The following is a 20,852-nucleotide window of genomic DNA, read 5'->3' on the forward strand; positions in this document are numbered from 1 at the left end:
TCTAATATTTCGTATTTTATTGCTCTGACTATATTTTTACAGCAGCTAGCAGCCAAAAGCTACCATCAAAACCATGTCACATAAAACATAATGTAATAACTGGTCAGAAATAAAGGTCTCTTTTCAAAATGTTTCATGTAATCGAAAAAAACATAGATTGTAATTTTAAGTTATCACCAAACTATCGATTTTAAAGTCGTTGTCACAACTTGAGAGGGCCTTCACAAGAATGAAAATTCCCCATGGGAAATGTCGTTAAATTATTCCGACACCACCTGAACGCATACTAGCGTCACAGCGCGCCGAAGTTGAACAGAGTGGAGAGACATCCTGAGGACTGCCAGTGTCTAACTCTCCGGAGCTTCATTCAACTTTCATAATCATGGAATTTGACGGGAGTGTACTGGTTAAATGTAACGACGAAGAGCTGCATCTAAAGTTAGATCACAAACAGCGGATGACTCTCCACTGTCAGCAGTGTAACACGGTGCTTGGAGACTCCTACGGCATATGTGGAGAGGTTAAAAGTATGGACTCTATCCTGTGTCTGAGTAAGTTTCTAGCACTCCAGACTCACTTATGATAAAAGAGGTGTCTTTGTGTTTTAGATATCGATCAATCGAATTATGTTGCTAAATTTACTTGGCGATGTCAATTTAGTAAGCGAGTAGATTGATGTAAGTATGGTGGCTCAGCGGGGTCAAATTCAGTCACTTCACAAACAGATTTGTCAGAAGAGTAGGTTAAATTGTGAGGCTAAAAATGCCTGTTTAAATAGTGTTATTAGGTCTTCCAACTGACAGTCACAGTTTCTTCTGTCTCAGATTGTGTTCTTTCACACTCAGATACCGGCATTTGGGGGCGTGGTCATTTGCTGGAGTCGCAAACAAACGGAACACACCTTTACTTTGCATGACGGATGTGGATCAGACAGCTTGAAGCTGTGCTGTACAGGGAGCCACCACAACTAGATAAATCAGGACTGTTCTTATCGCCATATCATCAAATCAAGATCCAAATTTCTTAAAATTTTCGATCATAACCAAGTGTTTTTGAAAAATTGACCTGGAAGAGATTGAGATATTTCCTTCAAAATAAAAGCACATCATAGACTTTTTGCTGCATGACTTTTTTTTTCTGCAACACACTTAAAATGACTTCACGACCAACCAGTTGAGAACCAATTATTAAAACATTAATATTTTGATTTTTCAGTTTTTCAGGGTTAGTGATGTATCACTGGTTATAATAATACACTTAATCACTAATATATTGTTAACTTATAACCTGCTGTTTCTCTGTCTTCAGAGGTGACTGATGATGTGGTCATGAGTGATGTAAAAGAGCTGGGACAGAAAGGAGAACTGGCAAACTGGTGAGTGAAAAACAACAGTAACTGGGTGTTTGGTATATTCCATATCTGGTCATAGTAATTGTTGAGTGAATATAGTATTACACCCTTGTATAGACATTTTATAGACAAAAGCATTACATGGCTCAAATTAAGAATTTTGCTTAAGTCTTTTATCTTTTATGAATAAAATTGATATAATGTTGACTTCTCCTCAGTCCACATCTTCTACTTCTTCTGTTTCACTGTGGTTGGTTCCTTTCAGCATCTACAGTTCTCTAAAATGTCGATGCTGTCGCTTCTTTGTGGGGAAAGTCATCCATGCATCCCCGTCCCGTTGGGCCACAATTCGCTCACTCTTCCTGCTTTACAAAACAAACATCCGCTGGTAAGCTTTGCTAGAACACAAACATATTGATTTGTTATGTACTAACAGATTTACTGCCGTCAAGAGAGGCAAAAACAAACAAGAGCCGTGTGAGACTTGTCCACTGCATGATTTGCTTTCTTAAAGCACAGGTGACAGGCAACAAACATGTTTTTTACTATGATTAAAAAAGAGAATGTGCTGATTTTTTTAGTCTTTTATTGTGTTTTCTTTTCTTTGTCTTGTTTCTCTCTGTAGTTACATCCTCAACAGCAGCTCAATGGTGAAAGCATCATCACTGACAACATTTGATGTGAATGCTTTTAGAGTAAGCATCACTGAGGTGAGGTAAAATTTAATGTGCACAATCTGATGATCATGATAAAAAAACAGCTCTGTACTTTTTAATTTGTGTTCTTATTCTGCAGGCTAGACAGCAGTTTGAATCACAGTTGGACCAGACGTCTCACGTTAAGAGCAGACTGTCTGACAGGAGTGTGAGCAGTCAACTAGACAAGTAGTTCTCTAAACATCTGTATGTGATGTAAATTGATTTCTTTTCATGGAATGTTTTTGGTGGTGAACGATTTTTTTAGTGCATTGTTTGAATTTTGTTTGAGCCCCTTACATAAAGACATCTATTATTCATCTACATGACTTCAGACACTTTTTTCTATAACAAGTATCAGTTCTTGGGCACACATGGCCTTGCAGTTAGGTTGCGCCCGATGTACGTAGGTTCCACTCCGGCCCATGGCTCCTTTCCTACATGTCTTTCACCCACTCTTTCATCCCTGTTTCTGACTATATTCACAGTCCTCCTCTTTAAATAAAAGCACAAAAGCCCCTAAATATATTACAATTTAAAAGATGTATGAATTCAGGCACAGTTTAGGTACCACCTCCACTTAAAAAAGTATCGATTTAGTCCCTCCATCCATCTATTTTCTTACGCTTATCTGGGACTGGGTCGCAGTGGCAGCAGGCTAAGCAAGTCCACCCATACATTCCTCTCCCCAGCAGCATTTTCCAGCTCTTCCTGGGGGATTCCGAGGCATTCCCAGGCCAGATGAGATACGTAATCCCTCCAGTGAACATGGGTCTACCCCGGGGAATCCTTCCAGTTGGGAGGTGACCAGGAGGCGTCCTGATTAGATGCCTGAACCACCCCAACTGGCTCCTTTAGAGGCGAAGGAGCAGCTCTACTTCGAGCTCCCTCTGAATGTCCTAGCTCCTCACCCTATCTCTAAAACTGAGCCTAGCCACCCTCCTAAAGGGAACCTGCGTTCTTATTCTTTCGGTCACCGCCTAAGGCTCATGTCCGTGTGTGAGGGTTGGAACGAAGATCAACCGGTAAATTGAGAGCTCCCTCTTCACTACGACAGTCTAGTACAATGTCTGCAATACTGACAATGTTGCACTAATCCACCTGTCAATCTCACAGTCCATTCGTGGACAAGACCCCGAGATACTTGAACTCCTTAAATTGGGCCAAAGACACCCTCCTCGCCTTGGACTTGGAGGTGCAGACCCTCATCTCAACCGCACTCAGCCACAAACCACCCCAATGCCTGCTGGAGGACCCCGTTGAGGAAGCCAAGCGAACCACATCGTCTGCAAAAAGCAGCCATGGAATTCTGAGGTCACCCATTCTAAAAACCCTCCCACCCCTGGCTGTGCCTCAAGATCTTGTCCATAAAAATCACTAACAATTTGGTTATACAGAGACCTGATGGGTTGCTGAGTGGCCCCGGGACTCCATATTCCCTCAGTACCCCCCATGGGATATGGCTGTAAGCCTTGTCCAAATCCACAAAATGCATGTAGACTGAATGAGCAAACTCCCACACTCTCCCTCAAGAAGCCCAGCAAAGGTAAAGAGCTGGTCCAGTGTGCTACGACCAGGACAATATCAGATTGTTCTTCCTGAATCTAAAATTTGCTAATTGTTCAGAGCCTCCTCTCCAGCACCCTGGAGTAGACTTTCCCTGGGAGGCTGAATAGTGTGATATCCCAATAATTGGAGCACACTCTCTGGTCCCCCTTTTAAAAAAATAGGAACCACCACCCCGGTCTGCCACTCCATACGTATTCTCAGTCTTTTATGTGAAACTGAAGAGGTGTGTCAACCACGGCAGGCTTGTATTGAGGAAAAATCCGAATGATATTCAACCCTAGGTGAGAGGGAAGTCTTACTTGACTTACTTTAGCTGCTGCCACTGTTATCCAACCCTAGAGTAAGTGGAATAAGATGGATGAATTAACCTACAATTTCTTAATGTTCATGCAAAATCTGAGACATCAGCATCAACTGTGCAGCTATAAATAGAACATTAGGCATTTTGGACCCTGAGATGCTCAGAGGAGTCTGTGTCTGCAGTGGAAATGTGAAAAGTTAAAATGTTATGAAGGAAAGCATTGTCGATGACACTTGACTAAATCTGTGCTGCAAAGATACTATTGTGTAAAAGCTCTCAGTAAGCACAAACAATGATTCAGTTGGCACCATGCTGCATTTTATTGCTGAATTTCTGATACAGATTTCTTCTTTTTTTCTTAGTTAATAATACAAAACCAGACAAGAGGCTCACACATAATAAGCATGCCCATATCCTCCCCCTGGAGTGCATAGTTTCTACACAGTCCACTTCCTCAGTGGAAAAGTTGATCAACAAAGAAAAATCATCTTACCTAAGATTTTTTTTTTTTTTAACATGGGAACAAAATGTAGAAGGATGTTTCTCAGCTGCACAGCCAGAAACAGAAACACTTCTCTGTTTGGTCTTTTTTGGTGCAGTAAACCACAGCTGATGATCAAAGCTACTTCATGCTTGCCGCCGTGTCAAACAACCGTTCCCTACTTTATCACAGAACATCTGATAATGCACATTTCAGTAGCCTAATTACACTCATTCACATTACAAAGTTGGATTATTGCATGCAATACAAATCATTCATTATTCTGCTAAAAGTCATGCATATTTTTTAAACCCATATATCCATTGTTGCTAGACGCCTACTTGCTTATAAATTGTGATTATAAATCCCAACAGAGCATTACAGGGTTTTTTTCAGAACACAGTAGTCAAGACAGGGTGGTGATGACGGTGCAAGTCAGTACGTAGAGAGAAAGTGCTGTTCAAACAAGAACCAAGTGCGTTCAGTAAGTCTTTTGCAGCCACAGAGTGATTAAAAGTTCCTAAAAGACGGGTTGGAAGGGTTCTTGATATAAAAATGCTACAAGGGGTTAAATTAAAGCATCTTTCATGTACTGTAAATTATGTTTTGGTGCTGAAAGAATACAAGACAAAGCTTTATTTTTGCATGTCGGATATTTTAGTGATGCCATGATGCTACAGCTGTCCTAACAATAAGTACTGCTTTCTAAAGCCAAATATTTTAATACTAACCCCAAACTAAAGTGACAAACAGATAGCTACATTAGGCATATAAGAGGGGAAGAAAAAATCCTTTCCACATGACGTGACAGACGCCTTTAAACACTTACACCCTGGCACTAAAATCATGCATTATTGTAGGTTATTGCTTCTAAAACTCTAATCAAATACAATTTTATGGATTAAAATATATCGCTCTGAATCCCCAAACTATGAGGTATTATGTACAAGATGTCATATGAGAGATCTTAACTCTTGGACTAAAAACTAGCAGTAATATCAAATCTATGACTAAATGTTATATTCTCTACACGTTTCTACAGTTTGAATGCCTCCGTGTCTCGGTGATAGCCGGATCTGGAGGTTTTTGGGTTGTCTGTTTATCCATTTGTGCCATTGTTGTAAATGTGATATCTATGGAGTATTTTGAGGATTTTCTCTGAACTTTACCTTCATGCTGACTGACAAAAGGATGATCTGATCAGATCCTTGAGGTCGTAGAGGTTATAGGGCCTCATGTTCATTGCTCATTTGTGAATTTGTATCTTGACATGCTTTAAAGGATTTTCTACATTTCTGAAAATATCCACTCTGACAGAAGGAGGACCTGTTTGGATTTTGGGCCTCATGGTTATCCCTCTTTTGTCTATGTGGACTCTCAATTACGCTTTAAGGGATTTTCCTGAAACTCTTCCCAAATGTCCACTCAGACTTAAGGATAAACTGATTTAGTTTTGGAGGTTGTGGGTCAAAATAATGAGGCCTCATATTCATCTCTCTCCTGTTTAAGTACTATCTTAGTGATGCTTACGGGATATTATTCAAATAATGCAAATATGTCCACCCCGACTAAAGGATGTGCAGTTTAGATCTTGGAGGTCCAAGACGAAGTCACTGGATGGGCCTTTATTCTCACCCATTGCTTGTGAATTTAGTGTCTCAAGAATTCTTCATGGATTTCTTTATTTTTTACAAGTGTCCACTCTGACAAAGAGATTTTGAAGGTCTAGGTGTAGGTCAGTTGGCCTCATGTTCACCTGTTGTTTTTAAATGTGCTATCCTAAGAATACTTCGATGGATTTTCTTCAAACTTTTCACCAGAATCCACTCTGACTCAAGGGACAACTTAGTATATTTTGAAGGCTGTAGGTCAGAGGTCAAGGTTATTGGGCCTCATGTACATCCCTTGCTTTTGAACAGGATATCTGAAGAATTCTTTCAGGGATTTTCTTTGAACTTTTCAAAAGTGTCCACTCTGACACAAGGATGAACTGACTAGATTTTGGAGGTCTGAGGTCAATGTCATTGGGCCTCATGTTAAACTCTTTCTTGCAAATGCAATATCTCAGGAATACGTGGACAGGTTTTCTTCAAACTTTGCACACATGTCCACTTTGACCCTAGGATAAACTGACTACATTTCAGAGCTACAAGTCAATCAAACACCAAACCAGTCCTTCTGCTTGAGACCCACCACCATACTTTCATTGTCCAGCATTTGTAAACCTCATGGAGGCATATCACCACTAAGCTATAGTTCTAGTTAAATACATGACTATTTTTGGGATCTTTTTGGTTACTGAATAACTGCTACCTTTTTCTTTTGATGCTTGACTAAACAAGAATACAATTAAGGACATCTCTTCATCCTTTTTAAGAACACAGAGGAGATCTGTTACTTATAACATGCATATATAAAATGACATAATTCAATAATGTGCATACCCTGATTGTGTCTTACCTAAACTGTATTTTCATGATGGAACTTATTCTACACCAAAGACATGGAATAAAAAAGGAGATGTCGCATGATTTAAGATTTGAGGGCAAAGCTGTACCTAAATGTTGAGTGTTTGGAGGTTTAGTTTGTAAGACTTCACCTCATTAATTGTTCTGAGCTCCAGCTTAGTCTAAGAATGAATTTAACTACTCTTCATAAAGCAAGCATCACTACTGGTCATGCATGGCTACTATAATGTTGGCACCACAGTCCCGCTAAATAAGCTAATGCACATGAGTCTATACATATCTTAATGGAAGACATTGGTGATTTTGTTGCTTTCAAACAACTTGTCACTTGTTTATACAATATACAGTTTGGTCAACAACATGACAGTTAAGATCAAATATTGCACAAATCCCGGAAAATGTGATTTTTGAAAAAATATAAAATAATTTTTTATAAAGAAAGAAAAGTTAAAACAAGAGACCAGGGTGTTCTTCAGGGATAAAGCAGCTTTCTCAGCTCTGATATCTGATAGATTTTACAGGACAAAGTAATCTCTAATATTTCCTCGCAGTTTATTCACGACATGGTGAATTCTCTCTACCTGCAGCATGTAGAGGATTTCCTGTTTTGGGATCGCTTATCATTGCAAAATACCAAAGGGGAAAACAAGACTAGAATATGTTTAATCTGCTGAAAAGGTTATATATGAGAAGTGGATGTAGCATTAGGATTTTAATGGTGAAGCCAATGCATAATTAAGCCTGCTGTCTTTCTGATGACAACAGGGGAGTGCTTCAAGATGTTTTATAGTTTACTAAATGTTGCATTTTAATCAATGCAGTTTCATAATTGTCCTCTGGTTCGTTGATTATGGGAAAAATTAAGTTGTGCTTTAAAAAAGGAACCTTTTCAGACAAAATTTCATCTGCAAAGCCTTTGAGAAAAGGCAGAATGCAATGTTTAACACCAAGCTCTAAAAGGAACATTTTAAGGAACTTGTGATGACTTAAATTAAGCAGGCTGTAGAAAATAATGGACGATGTCTGAGTCACCTCATCCATTCAGTTACTAAAGGAGGCTTTTGAAACCAATTCATGGCAGCTGTTTGATGAAAACATAGCCTGAAACTAACTCTTGGTGAACCTAGAAGCAGGCAAAGAGGTGGAGGTGAGGCAGACATTAAGCCTCCTTAACTTTGTGTAATTGATTTTATGTCCTTTTTTCAACTTTATTTAGGTGGAGGCTTCAAATAAGCACTGAGTTTTCTGACTCTTTTGCACTGTATATAATCTATTCCTGCCATTTTAACTGTGCAAAAATAAAACCAAAACAAACAGTTAAACATGCTGGCTTGCAGTCATATCAGCCATGCAAGCTGTTCATGTATCCTTCTTAAAACTAAAACAAAACGCTAATCCCTCGTATGGTGTGTGTGCCTATAGAGGTATGAACTATTCCACCAGGCTGTTTATTTCTGCAGAAAGCATGGTTATTTTACCTCTGGTGCTTCTGCAGTCAGCCTCAAATGGACACTCTGAAACTGTCAGGTTTTTGGACTCCTGCTTTGGCCTCATTTTTCAATCATTGAGGTTGCTGTATGACTGCAACTTTATTTCTTATGTCTTGTAAACCCGTAAGAGTCTGTGTGCATATCACGTGATGTAAAACACAGCCACTTAAACAACTTAACATAGCTTTGGCGGTTAACTCGACTCTGCTAACCTCTTACCATTTTCAATTTCAGACTTGTTAGTCAAATACAGTCACTATGTTTGCAAAATGATCAAGACTGACATGAAAAAGAGGCCAATACAGCAGAAAAACAGAACTCAAGAAACTCCAACATGGCTACATCCACTCCTCATATAAAAGCAACAGTGATTTAAAAGAGACTAAATGGAAAAGTAAAAGGGATATAAGGGGGATTTAAGGCAATCCAAAAGCAGAAATAAAGCAACTTCTACTAAGGAGACTATTAAGGTAAGAAAGTTGGCCTCGTCTTTCATAATTTAAGACTTACTGAATCTCTTTGTTGCAAAACATGAGGGATCTTTAGGTTTCAGTCCACCGTGCAGATTCTGACCCTACTTGCTGTTTGTGAATAAACCTGCAGACTTGACAAAGCAGAGCACAAAATACAAGAACCATTACACCACATGCATAGGGGACCGCAGTTTAAGCAAGCTGACATTTGCCTCGTGATGGTTAAACTAAAAAAGTAAATGACAGTGTGTATCGTGTGCTTCTGGGCTGCTCTGTTGTCTCTTGTTACCTATGTCAAACATAAACCTGCAGACCTAACCCGTTTGGGTTTGACTCATTAAACTGCTGTGGCGCTGTGCAACCATTATTTGTTTTGATCACGCTCTCTTCCATTCCTGTTTGACTTGTTATGACGATGAGGTAGTGCAAAATTAAAACTAAAACACCCTTTGAGTCTAGTTTAATCACAGGCCTTGATCGTTGCTACAGTATCTTGTGTCTTTACTTTTTTCCCAGAAAATGTGGAGCAGTTTGTTCATTATCAAACTGTGCTGATCTAATTACAAAGCATGTGGGGATTTTTTTTAGATTCAGCTGACTACGTTTACATGCAGCCTGGGAGAAATAAAACCCAAATCATCCTGCATAAATCAGCTTTCTCTGGGCCTTTTAGCCAACTTAATGACAGAAAACCCAGAGTGTGGATACATGTAAACATAGTCAGAAAATGGGATGGAAGTCAAACTTTTACACAATCCAGGCAGAGGTCCTGATGATTGTGCTGCAGATATAGGCCAGGACTGGAGAAGGGTGGGTGCCGTAGAGAAGAGAAGGCCAACGTCCCAGCAGCAGCAGCAGAAGGAGGGCACCCATGTGCCAAAAGCCCAAAAGAGGTCATCTTCACGCCCTCCTTTGCCCGCACAGATCAGACGTGGTTATGATCCATCGGGCAGATAAGAAGAGAGAAATTCCTCCAATCAGGGCTTCAGCTCAGATCACAAGTAGGAGACCAATCCTAGAAAGAAAATTTAAAGTTAGTTTCTTTATTTGTACAATTCAGCTTTATTCATTTATTTTATGTGGATTGATCCCACAGGGTTTCATAGTCTCCTTTACAAAAGAGTCCATGCCAGTGTTTTTACAATCCCAGAATATCTTAACCTCAATATGATACCAATAGTGATCAAGGGCTCAAAAAATTACTTTGGGGCCTTTTGCCTTTTTTTATGGAGAGAAAGGAAAGTGGATAGCATAGGAAATCAGGAAAAAACAGGTAACAATGTACGGGAAAGTTGCTAACAGGCTGGACTCAAACTTGGGGCTTCCGCTTGGAAGACTATCCTCTGTACATGGGACGCAACCTCCCTGTTGGGCCATAAGTATCTCTCTTTATATCAGAAAAAATAATGTTACGGTAACTGTGAAACCTAAACATGAAAAGTGCAAAACAAATAATATGCACATGAAATTTTTTTGTAGTTTATTTCTAAACTAACCATAAAGCTATTTCTGTTTTTAAAAAATCAGGAAGCACAAAAGAAATCATGATAAAACTATAATGTGAAGCAAATGTGCTACATATTGTAGCTAGGAATGCACAATTTGTATTTGGATCTTTGCTGATAACTGATATGCTGATATTTACAAATTAATTTGAGCTGATTCTGATATTTAATGCAGTTTAGACCTGAAGCATTCGTCATTAAAACACTAAATTGTAAGTGTAAGGATGAATAAATGAACTCATTTCAGTCTTAAGATACGATGTAAAGTAGAATTAAGCTGACATAAGTCTGTTGGTCCAGCCTAAAACTCCACAAACTTAATTGTTTATATGGCCAGTATTTACAGCTGACACAGGTAGCATAAATATGAGATGTAAACATCAACATAAATGTTCACATGTTAATACTGATATCATGCCGATAATATTGTGCATCCCTAACTGTAGCATGAGTTGAGAATCATCAACCCCAATAAGACTCCTATCCAATGAAAACTTTACTTAATTAATCTAGACAACTGCAATAAATGTCTCAATGAACTACAGATTTGTAAAACCAACAAAACAGCAAACTAGGCCTTATTGTATTTTTGCCTATAAGGGTCTTAGACACATTATAATGGTTCTCATAAATATTTCGTCCATCGCTAAACTGATCCCATGTTTCCTGTCTACTTAAGATAACAGATAAGATCATGACACATGTATATAAATGACATATCTAGTCCATGATGTATATTTAATGTGGAAGAGGATTTCCTAATTTGAGTATATTAGTAATTCTCCTGTAGAGTAAAACCACCAGAATGATCTGAATAAACCAGTTTAACACGGTAAATACTCACTGACCTTGGTGTGAGTGAACGATGGTCCGAGATGATGCAGAGGTATCTCCACTGTGGTTCGAACTGCAGCTGCTCATAATGGTAAACAAAAGCCAGGGGGGTTTCTTCTTCTACGGTAACACATTTATCTCCCCCAAACTGGACGTATGACTGGTTTAGTGCGGGGTAAGTGGCCTCGCTGGGTGGGGACTATTTTTCAGAAGAGTAAATCATACACCTCTAGGCCCCACGGTTCTCCCTCCTTCCACTCCGACGAGGAGAAGGTCCCCTCGTCCCCCGTCTCCGCACTCCCTCCGCTCTACGCCATTTTTGCTCTGATACTACGAAGGAACGGAAGAGTCCGATGATTGGACCAGAACCTGTCAATCAGAATTAAACCCCGCCCCGGAAATATGTCTTCTTCGTCTTTAATCTTTTACATATCACTGGTATCAGCTAGCTGCTAGCTTTTCGAAACTGCGGAGCATAAAGTACTGAAAAAGTTTGTAAAATAATGATTAGCTTTTATTATTTTGCAATTTTTGCTTAAGTTTAAATACTGGCAATATTTAAAATATGATGGATTTTTTTTTTTGCAAAGTCCTCTCCTATTTTAAGGTAATTTTTTGACGTCTACTCTAGGAATCAATGAATTACAAATATTCAATACTTACTCGTCGTTTAAAAAGATAAATTGTCCAGTTTTTTTTTTTTTTTACAGGGAAATATCACTGAAATGTCAAAGCTTAAAAACCTGTTTCTTTCTGAAAGCTTTACGTAGAATGGGTTTGACTTCATGAAATGTTGCAAACATACACCTGCACACAGTCTAAATTGCAGATTTTTTTCTGACAGATTTTCAGTTGCTGCCAATTTGTTTTTTTCTGTTTAAAACGTCTTTTGTAGTTTGTTTGCATTTTTTACATGCAAGTAATCACACATTATTGGATGCCAAACACTTCTTTGTTTTGCTGTGGTATCAAAACCAGTATCAACATTATTATATTTTTTTTCTAGAATCATATTAAAGTTTAACAAATCTTTTCAACCCATTCTTAATTGAATGCAGCACAAAGATAAGATATATAATGTGCAAACTGATTAACTTAGTTGTTTTTTGGTAATAAGGACACTTTCTGAATCTGATTCTTGCAGATTTCATCTCTGTTCTTTGTTGATGATGTAAGTCCATTGGCCTTCTCAGCTTGGGACCTCCAGCAGGCACTAGGACAGTATATAACTGAGTGAGGAGTGATCAGGATGAGAGTCAGCACCTCCAAGGCCATGGTTCTCTGCCTGAAAATGGGCAGTACTGCCGGCATTGTGCCAGTTCATTGTGGTGAAGAGGGAGCTGAACCGGAAGGTAAAGCTTTTTATTTAACAGTCAATTTACCTCCCAGCCCTCACCTATGGTCATGAACACTGGGCAAAGAAAGAATGAGATTGCCAATAAAAGCAACAGAAATAAGCTTTCTCTTGAGGATGGCTGGGCTCAGCTGTAGAGATAGACCAGACATCCAGAGAGTACTAGAAGTAGAGCTGCTGCTTCTTTGCAGTAAAAGGAGCCAGCTGAGATGGTATGGGCATCTCTTCCAGGCATGTCCTGCTGGGAGGAGACCTTGTGGAAGATCCAGAGGGATTATACATTCTGTCTGGTCTTGGAAGGCCTCAGGATCTCCCAGAAGGAGTTGGAAAGTGTCGCTGGGGAGAGGGATGTCTGGGTTGATTTGCTCTGCCTGCTGACCCAGCAACGATAATTGGATGAAGATAGATGCATGGATATAAGGGGCAAGGTGACAAGAAAAAATGCCCATGACCTTTGACCCTTCAGGTATTGATGTATTAAAGTCAACATCATTCTATAGATTATTTTTAATGTGTGCTTGGGAACACTTCAGTACATCACTGCATATACAAATGTAAGTCAAAACTCTACAATGAAAAGCCAAAGGCATATACATATCAACAACATTCAGAAGGCCCACCCACTTCGCTGAGCTCATCTGAGATGAACTGATTTAAAATGGAAAAGTGCGCTGTGGTCTTATGAGTCCACATTTTTTACTTTTTTGGAAATAATGTGTCAAGTTCTGCAGGCTAAAGAACAAAAAGTCCATTCAGATTGATTCAGATTGTTATCTGGATGGACCTGGATCGCCTTGGAATCCCCCAGAAGGAGTTACTGGGGAGGGAGATGTCTGGGTTCACTTGCTCAGCCTGCTACCTGGTCCTGGATAAGCTGAAGATGATTGAAAGATGGATGGATGAATGGATAGTTTCACAGTAAAAGAGTATTAGTACAAGATAGGCCTGCATGCAGTCCAGACCTGTCTCCCATTGAAAATTTACAGTGCATTAGAAGGCACAATATATGACAATGTAAACCTGGACAGTTTAACAACTGAAGTACATTAAGCACGAATGGAAAGAATTCCCCTCTTAGTTCTTCAATAAGCAGTGTCTTCAGTCCCCAAACACTTACAGACTGTAAGAAGAAAAGGTAATGAAACAGAGGATAACATGCTTCTGCAGTAAAATGAAATTCACTATTGTAATTTGACTAAAAAGACAGGTATCCTATGATAAATCATGTCATTTCCTAATTTATAAATTATTCTCTTATACTTTGTGGATGAGTTAATAATGGAAAAAACAGTTCACTATTGTACAGTAGGTGGCGATATGTCCCTTTGAAACCTGCGTGCAACTACCCAAAACCAAGACGAAGAAGAAGAGTTGTTCTTCCGGTGTCACAGGCAACAAACCCGAGAAGCAGAGAGACTCCGAAGAAAATCGGTCAAAGCCGAAGAAACAAACACGTTAAAATCATGGTAAGTGTGTCATGGTTTTGATTCGTTGAGTATGTAATTAATTTAAATTCGATTTTAAGGAGCACTCAGTGTGTTTCCTTTATTATCGTTATTACTTGCGGTGTAATCGTTTAATGTAGCTGCAAGTTGTTTGCTAATGTTAGCATGTGAATGGGGGGGCGTTTGGCACCTGAGCAGCTGCAACGAGACAAACTGAGCAGCTGAGAGAAATTAAGCACACCGAATAGAGTTTGTGTTTGTAATTTATTTTATTTTCTTTTATTCATTTCGACTTTATTCAGCCAGATTTGTTCATTTGGTTCAGAAATCTCTGTTTCAAAGTAGACCAGGGAGACTAAGAATGGCAGAATTACACAGTTTGAACAACCAGTACACTCAGACTCATACAATCCACAATCTATATTGGTAATATAGAATAATAGATAATAAAACATCAATTACAACAAGAGAGGAAAGGTAGTTCAGGATTTTCCCTAGAATGGCTTTTCTAAATGAAGATGTAGCAATGTCTAAGAAGATATGTACTCAAAAGAAGTTCAGCTGACTTTAGAGTAAATTACACAATGAGGAGTAAGAAATCCACCATTTATGATGAATTTCAGAGCTCCATGATACTCACTGCTCAGCATATGAAGACACTGAGCAGAGGCATTCATGTCTAAAACATCTCAAGCAAGGAAAGGTGGAAAAGTAGACACAACCAGTAGCTTTTTGACCCATCAAAGAGAAACAGAACTTGTTTTTTTTTCCTCGGCAAAACCTTCAGTTTGCTGGCAACATACTGAATGTGCTTCTTAAAAGACACATTTTCATTGAGTAAAAAAAACCAAAATATTTTAAAGAAGATGCCAACTCAGTTTCTTGACCTCCCTTTGTTACTTTTTTCAAACATTACGTTTTGCTGCTCTTTAGGATGTAAAGAAAATGATTTTAGTTTTATCAGCATTCAGAACAAGTTACACTAAATCAAAAGCATGCTGAAGTTTGCAAAAACTTGTGCAGGCGTAGGTGCACAGCAGTAAATAATTGCATCATCTGCATAAAAATGGAAAGAAGCATTTTGAATATTCTTTCTTTTTTATGATTTTTATTTGGGCTATTTAACCTTTATTAAATTGGATAGCTGAGGAGGGACAAAACGTGAGAAAGAATGGAGGAAGACATTCACCAAACATGCTCTGAGACTGGGAATCAGTGCATTGAGGACTGTAGGCTCTACTTTACCCAGAGCTAAACTGACAACCATATGGAATATTGTGTCTGAGACAATTGATATAAATAGTAACTAAGAGTGGTCCTAAAACTGAACCTTGAGGTACCCACTCATGGATTTGTAGTACCTCTGATGTTACACCCTCTAAAAGAACATCCTGGGTTTTGCCAGTGAGAGTTTGCAAACTACCCAACAGCAGGCTCTGAGAACCAAGTAGTTTTAAGACAATCCAAAAGATTCTGGGATCCACAATGTCAAAGTCTGAGTCAAAGAAATCTGTAGAGACAGACAACATTGTTACTTAGCAAAGGCCTCTGAATATCATTGAAAAATTTCATAGCAGCAGTGGTAGTGCTGTGAGTTTTTTTAAAGCCTGAAAGGTGGACAGAATAGAGAAGGGAGCCAGGTAGTCTTTCACCTGGCCTCTGACTAAGGTTTGAGCACTTTAGATTAGTACAGAAGAATAATGGAGGCTGATTTCCAAACCTCGCATTGGTTTGGATGTTTGTTTTTATACAAAAAAGCAAAAAAAAAAAAAAAAAAATTTAAAAATATGATTTCAGTGGTCTTATAATTCTTTCTTGAACTGGACTTTATTTGGTTATACACATAGCAGCCTGTGTTTGGTATTATTTCCAATCAATAAATTGGTAGTTTCAGCAAAAGGCTTACTCTTAATCACTGGCTGACATCTTTTTTTTTCAGTCTCACACCATCCTGCTCGTGCAGCCCACCAAGAGGCCAGAGGGAAGGACGTACGCTGATTATGAATCTGTTAACGAGTGTATGGAAGGTATGCACCATGTATTCTTGAGATTTTCCCATGGTCTCTTTCACTTAGAGATGTCACAATAATGAACTACTGAACATTTTGATGATCTTACAGGATATAGTACAGCGGTGAACTAATTTCTTGACCAGCAGCATGAATGGAAACTATAATCATTCAGAAATGTCATAGAATATTCCTCTGCTGTAATTTTTTTCAGTGTAATTATACTATAGCATATCGTCTGCCCATTCACAGGTGTGTGTAAGATGTACGAGGAGCATTTAAAGAGAATGAACCCCAACAGTCCATCCATCACATACGACATCAGCCAGCTGTTTGACTTCATCGATGATCTGGCCGACCTCAGCTGCTTGGTGTAAGTTTATCAATGAAATAAACTCAAACTTTGAATTTTTAAATGTTGGGGGGGCCTGATTGACTTAAAATTGTAAAGTCTGCTCTTGTCCAGGTCTGATTCACAAAGCATGAAGCGCTGATGATATGCTAGAAAAGTTTTACCTCTCAGTACAGTTTGCTTTTGTTTTGTGTCTGAATGTAGGGAGAAGGTATAAGCATTTTTACTCTGAGTGGCTCTGCACTTAAATGTAGATGATGCACTAGGAAGGAAGAAGAATATTTTCTTTACTTTGGTGTATGAATTTAGAAGTGTGTTTCACTGTTTGAAAGAAACTTTCCTGAGTGGAGCAATAATGGACAGCTCAGAGAAGAAAGAAAAAACATCCTTGCCTGTGTAATGGCTGTATACCGTCTCCACACATGTGGATAAAGTTTGAAGATGCTGGCAACCCTGAACTGATTTAACCCCTGGTTTTATTAGGACAGTAGTGTCAACGTCATATTTATAGACTGTATTTACACGCTTGATTTCTAACTCGCATAAAGTTGTAGTTATCCCTGGATAACTGAGTAATAGGTCATTTTAATATGTGCAAACAGTACCGATGCACAGATGCTTTATGCTTTGTAGCACACAAACAGAAGACAGACAGCAAACTGTGAGGGATGTAATCAGGTCTAAAAATATAATGGTGTCTATATATTTGATTTACTTCTTTGATTTCTGAGGACCTAAATTAAAGCAGGGATGCAGGATGTTATCAGCATGATATCAGTGTCAGTAGATATTTGCTGAAGAAGTTAATTATCAGTGGATATGAACATTTCTACTGGTAATCATGACCCACATATGGGCTGTTAATACTGGCCTATTCTGGCTGTAAATATTGTCTGTATGTTTGAGAAAGCTTGTGAAGATTTAGGCAGAACCAACAGACCTTCATCAGCTCAGTCTTTTCTTTTTTACACCCTAATGCCTTAATGATAAGGTGTGTTTTCAGGAACAAAATTTAAGGTGTGTGCCACAGGGATATATTGGTATCAAAATCTGTACTGGCTATTTTAAATTTGTAAATATTGGCATATCGGATACTTGCATTATCATGCATTTCTAAACTTAAGTATCTTAAATGTTTTTGATTCTTAAAACTATGACTTTGCTTTTATTCTCTTCAATAAGAAACAGCTGCTGTAGTGAATTCTGTGCTAGACATGTTTATTAAGCCGGGTATACACTGCGATTTCAAGCCGACCATATGACAGTCGTGGCAGAGTGTGGTCTCATACTGTACGACAGAATTGCGTACGACGCACGACTATTGTGCACGAGTTGTGTGCTCACACTGTACGAGTGAAGTCAGGACGGACTGTGACAGAAACCCGCGGAGTTTCCTTTTTAAAAAGTCTCACACACTGAGGGTGAAGTGTTTCCAGTCATATCCCACTTTCTCTCTCCCTCTCCCTCTCCCGCTACCTGTCGCTATCACACACACACACACAAACATCGTCACCATCCATGCCAGCTGCGGGTCCGCAGGTAGGAATATTTCCTGCTCGTTTATTTCCTTTATCAAAGCAGGGGGGCATCAGAAAGTCACTCTAGCTATTGTCATGGTAATTTAGGACTTTGTCTGGCAGTTTACAAAGGAAAACAATCCCCCAAAGTTGTTAACTATGCTCAAGTTTCTGCTCTCGCTGTGAAGTGTCTGGAGTTGTACGACCAAAATATCAAACATGCCAGAAATCCTCACAACAAGTCGGGAGCCGGTTGTCGGGCTGTGGTCGGGCCATGGTCGGCTGTCGTACCCCCCTGTACACAGCGTGACAAATGACCCCCAATCTGACTGAAAGTCGGCCCGACTTCAGAGTGAGTCGTGCAACTCAAAATTCATGGCTGAATCAGAGGAAAATCGCACAGTGTACACCCAACTTTACCCAAAATCAACATGTATCATATCACAATGCAGATAGTATTGTTTCCTCTGTATTATAGTACGTACTGTACCATAAGGCTGCAGCCCTTATATTGAAACTGCTTCACTCTTTCTGCTTGCATGTACACTCTTCTCTGTTCTCTGCTGATGCTGTGAATACGTCCAGTTACACACAGCTTTGTAGCAAAGAAGAAACACAGTCATTCAAGTAGATGATGGAATTGCAGAACTTTTTTATATCATGTCCTTCCTGCTGAGACTCTCCTCCCTCGTCTCATGCTATGAGAAACATGTTTTTAAAAAACCCATGAAGATTTCAGGGGCACACTTTCCTAAAAAATCCTTTTTAGAAGCACGTGTGAGACGAGCTTTAAAGAAAAGGTTTTGTTTTCCTGAACATTTGTAGTCTTCCATATAAAAAATAGCGTGTGTTTAAGAGTTGTATTTTAAGGCTTTAGAGACTGAATCTGATTTTTTGGTGCTGTCTCAGGTATCGTGCGGACACACAGACGTACCAGCCGTACAACAAAGACTGGATCAAAGAGAAGATCTACGTGCTGCTGCGCCGCCAGGCTCAGCAGGCGGCAAAGTGAAACAGCTGACAGGGGGACACCGGGGGGGTTCAGTGTGCATTTTCTTTTTGTGTCAAGCTGTTTTTGAGAAGTTTCTATCAAAGTTTCTAAACTTTTTTTTGTTTTATCATGGTGGGTGATGTGTTTTGTATTTTAATGTTTGACTGATTAATAAAGATTTGGTTTCAGTAACAAAAATTCACCTGTTTAGATCTTTTTTGCCTACTTCATGTTGTCTCCCATAGCTTTTTCTACCTGTCTTGAATTATCAGACTTTCTTTAACATGCAAATAGTCCCCTTGTCTCAGTCTCACCAAACAATCCTTACTGTGCCCAAATATGCTCCAGTTTGGCACAGTACAATTACTCATGCACAAAATGCTTCTATAATTGATAGAGAGAGGGGTCGTTGGGAAGCCTGCAATGAAAACTATTTTTATTTTTTTCTTGGTGTCTTAGTTTCTTTATCTTTTTGTTAATGTCATTATTGAATCAAAAGCAACTAAAGGAGATGGTGAAAGCACTGAAATCTGTATCAAATGGGTAAAATAAAATACTGGAGGGCCCTGCTCCTCCCTCAAAAATTTCCAAATGGTATAGTCCAACACTGCAAAATTATATATATATAAAATATTTCACATAAATCCAGAAATTATGGTTCAAAAATACATTGAAACGCATAGATATTTATCAGAATGATGCAACATTTGTTGCTTGGCTAGCCTGTTAAGTGGGGCCCTGTGTAATATTCTTTCTGGGGGCCAAAACCTCTAGCTACGTCCAAGCTCCTCCTTGTTCTACTCTCCAGCTTCACCCAGAATTCTGCCGATGCCCAGATCACAACCAAACATTCAGGTTCTGAACCAATTTTTTCTGGTTTGAATGTGCTGGCTGGTTCAAACTCAAGTTCAGAACCTGGAACCGAGCCCTGCCGGTCTTAAAGGCCTAGCTGAGTGAGAGGCAGAGTCACACCTTTGACCAGTTTTTAGCCTATTACAGGGCTGAAATATGCAAAACAACCCAGTACAGCTACAAGTGACAAATAAACATAACCAGCATCTCTTTGAAGTGTGGGAGGAAGCCAGAGTACCTGAAGAGAACCCTTAGCTGCACTAGGAGAATGTGCAAATCCCTCGCTGAAAGGCCTGGTCCCACCAGGATCTGATCCAGGATCTTCCTTGCTGTGAGGCAACACTAACCACTGCACCACGATGCTGCTTAGTTTGAATTGTGAATGAAAACATTTTGATGATGATACCAAAACTCTGAAGAAATGCTTTAAATATCTGTACCAGCTTTGATTTCCAGAATCTCTAGCTGAAATATCCTGTAGTTGGTCTAACTTACGTGTGTTTCCCTCTTTCTGTCTCTATTCCTGCTGCTGACTGTAGAAAAAATATTCCCCATGCAGGTCTCAAACAGTTTGAATAAGGTTTTTTGTTTCTCTCTCCAGGAAAATTCAGAAGTTTCCTTGACTCGTACAACCAGAGAACTAAACAAACAACCATTTCATCCTCCTGTTTTCTTTCTGCGCTGCTTTCTCCTTTTCTTTTTTGTTTTTTCATTTTCCTTCCCTCCTCTCTCCTTTGTGGACTTTGTGCAATTGACAGAAGGTAATTGTTTGTGTGAATCTGCTTTGCAGCTGAACACTTATTTCTTCTTTCATTCACTACAGTAACAAACAAACAAGCCCATCTTCCAGATTGATTTTTCCTCTGTTTAAAGGAAAATCAACAATTTCCTGGACTTTCAAAATAAACAGGCCCTGGGGGAGTAAGAGTTAAAAATGAAATGTTTTTCATATCTATAATCACTGCAGTTTTTATTTATTTCTAAGTATTTTTTTAACTTCTATCTCAATTTCCCAGTCTCTGACCCTCTTTTCTTTTACATTTCCTCCTCTACACTTTTCACCTTCCTGAGAAATATTTAGACAAATGGGCTCTCCAAGAAAATGAATGTCGCTATCATTTTCATTTTTACTTTATTGTTTTTCTGTCCAAACTGTTTTTCTCTT

At 39.0% G+C, this 20,852-nt stretch overlaps 2 protein-coding genes and 1 long non-coding RNA gene across 4 annotated transcripts; 2 read left to right on the top strand and 1 right to left on the bottom strand.

Annotated features, from left to right (window-relative positions):
- The first annotated feature begins 295 nt into the window (after window positions 1–295).
- Window positions 296–2,366, top strand: oip5 (opa interacting protein 5). 2 transcript variants are annotated; one of them, XM_041813301.1, is made up of 5 exons: window positions 296–551; window positions 1,309–1,375; window positions 1,617–1,739; window positions 1,977–2,061; window positions 2,147–2,366. In XM_041813301.1, exons 1-5 carry the CDS (start codon window positions 383–385, stop codon window positions 2,237–2,239), a joined length of 537 nt encoding a protein of 178 aa, XP_041669235.1. In that variant the 5' UTR covers window positions 296–382; the 3' UTR covers window positions 2,240–2,366. The 2 variants fall into 2 exon arrangements, with proteins under 2 accessions (XP_041669235.1, XP_041669236.1); XM_041813302.1 differs by having other exon boundaries at window positions 1,977–2,046.
- A 1,846-nt stretch (window positions 2,367–4,212) lies between these two features.
- Window positions 4,213–11,480, bottom strand: LOC121526151. The gene is made up of 2 exons (XR_005993289.1): window positions 11,182–11,480; window positions 4,213–9,843 (listed from the first exon to the last, which is right to left on the bottom strand). It is a non-coding gene; the product is annotated as an uncharacterized LOC121526151 (long non-coding RNA).
- A 2,349-nt stretch (window positions 11,481–13,829) lies between these two features.
- Window positions 13,830–19,033, top strand: LOC121525942 (enhancer of rudimentary homolog). Its single transcript, XM_041812169.1, has 4 exons — window positions 13,830–13,987; window positions 15,906–15,993; window positions 16,228–16,348; window positions 18,754–19,033. Exons 1-4 carry the CDS (start codon window positions 13,985–13,987, stop codon window positions 18,854–18,856), a joined length of 315 nt encoding a protein of 104 aa, XP_041668103.1. The 5' UTR covers window positions 13,830–13,984; the 3' UTR covers window positions 18,857–19,033.
- The last annotated feature ends 1,819 nt before the right edge of the window (window positions 19,034–20,852 follow it).

This window comes from Cheilinus undulatus, linkage group 18 (assembly GCF_018320785.1).
Source record: "Cheilinus undulatus linkage group 18, ASM1832078v1, whole genome shotgun sequence".
NCBI lineage: Eukaryota > Metazoa > Chordata > Actinopteri > Labriformes > Labridae > Cheilinus > Cheilinus undulatus.

Coding starts and splice junctions, on each gene's coding strand:
- oip5 (XM_041813301.1), top strand. CDS start 383: ATGGAATTTGACGGGAGTGTACTGGTTAAATGTAACGACGAAGAGCTG. Junction 1,376..1,616: donor AAAGGAGAACTGGCAAACTG/GTGAGTGAAAAA, acceptor GGTTCCTTTCAG/CATCTACAGTTCTCTAAAAT. Junction 2,062..2,146: donor TTAGAGTAAGCATCACTGAG/GTGAGGTAAAAT, acceptor CTTATTCTGCAG/GCTAGACAGCAGTTTGAATC.
- LOC121525942 (XM_041812169.1), top strand. Junction 15,994..16,227: donor TGTTAACGAGTGTATGGAAG/GTATGCACCATG, acceptor GCCCATTCACAG/GTGTGTGTAAGATGTACGAG. Junction 16,349..18,753: donor GCCGACCTCAGCTGCTTGGT/GTAAGTTTATCA, acceptor GTGCTGTCTCAG/GTATCGTGCGGACACACAGA.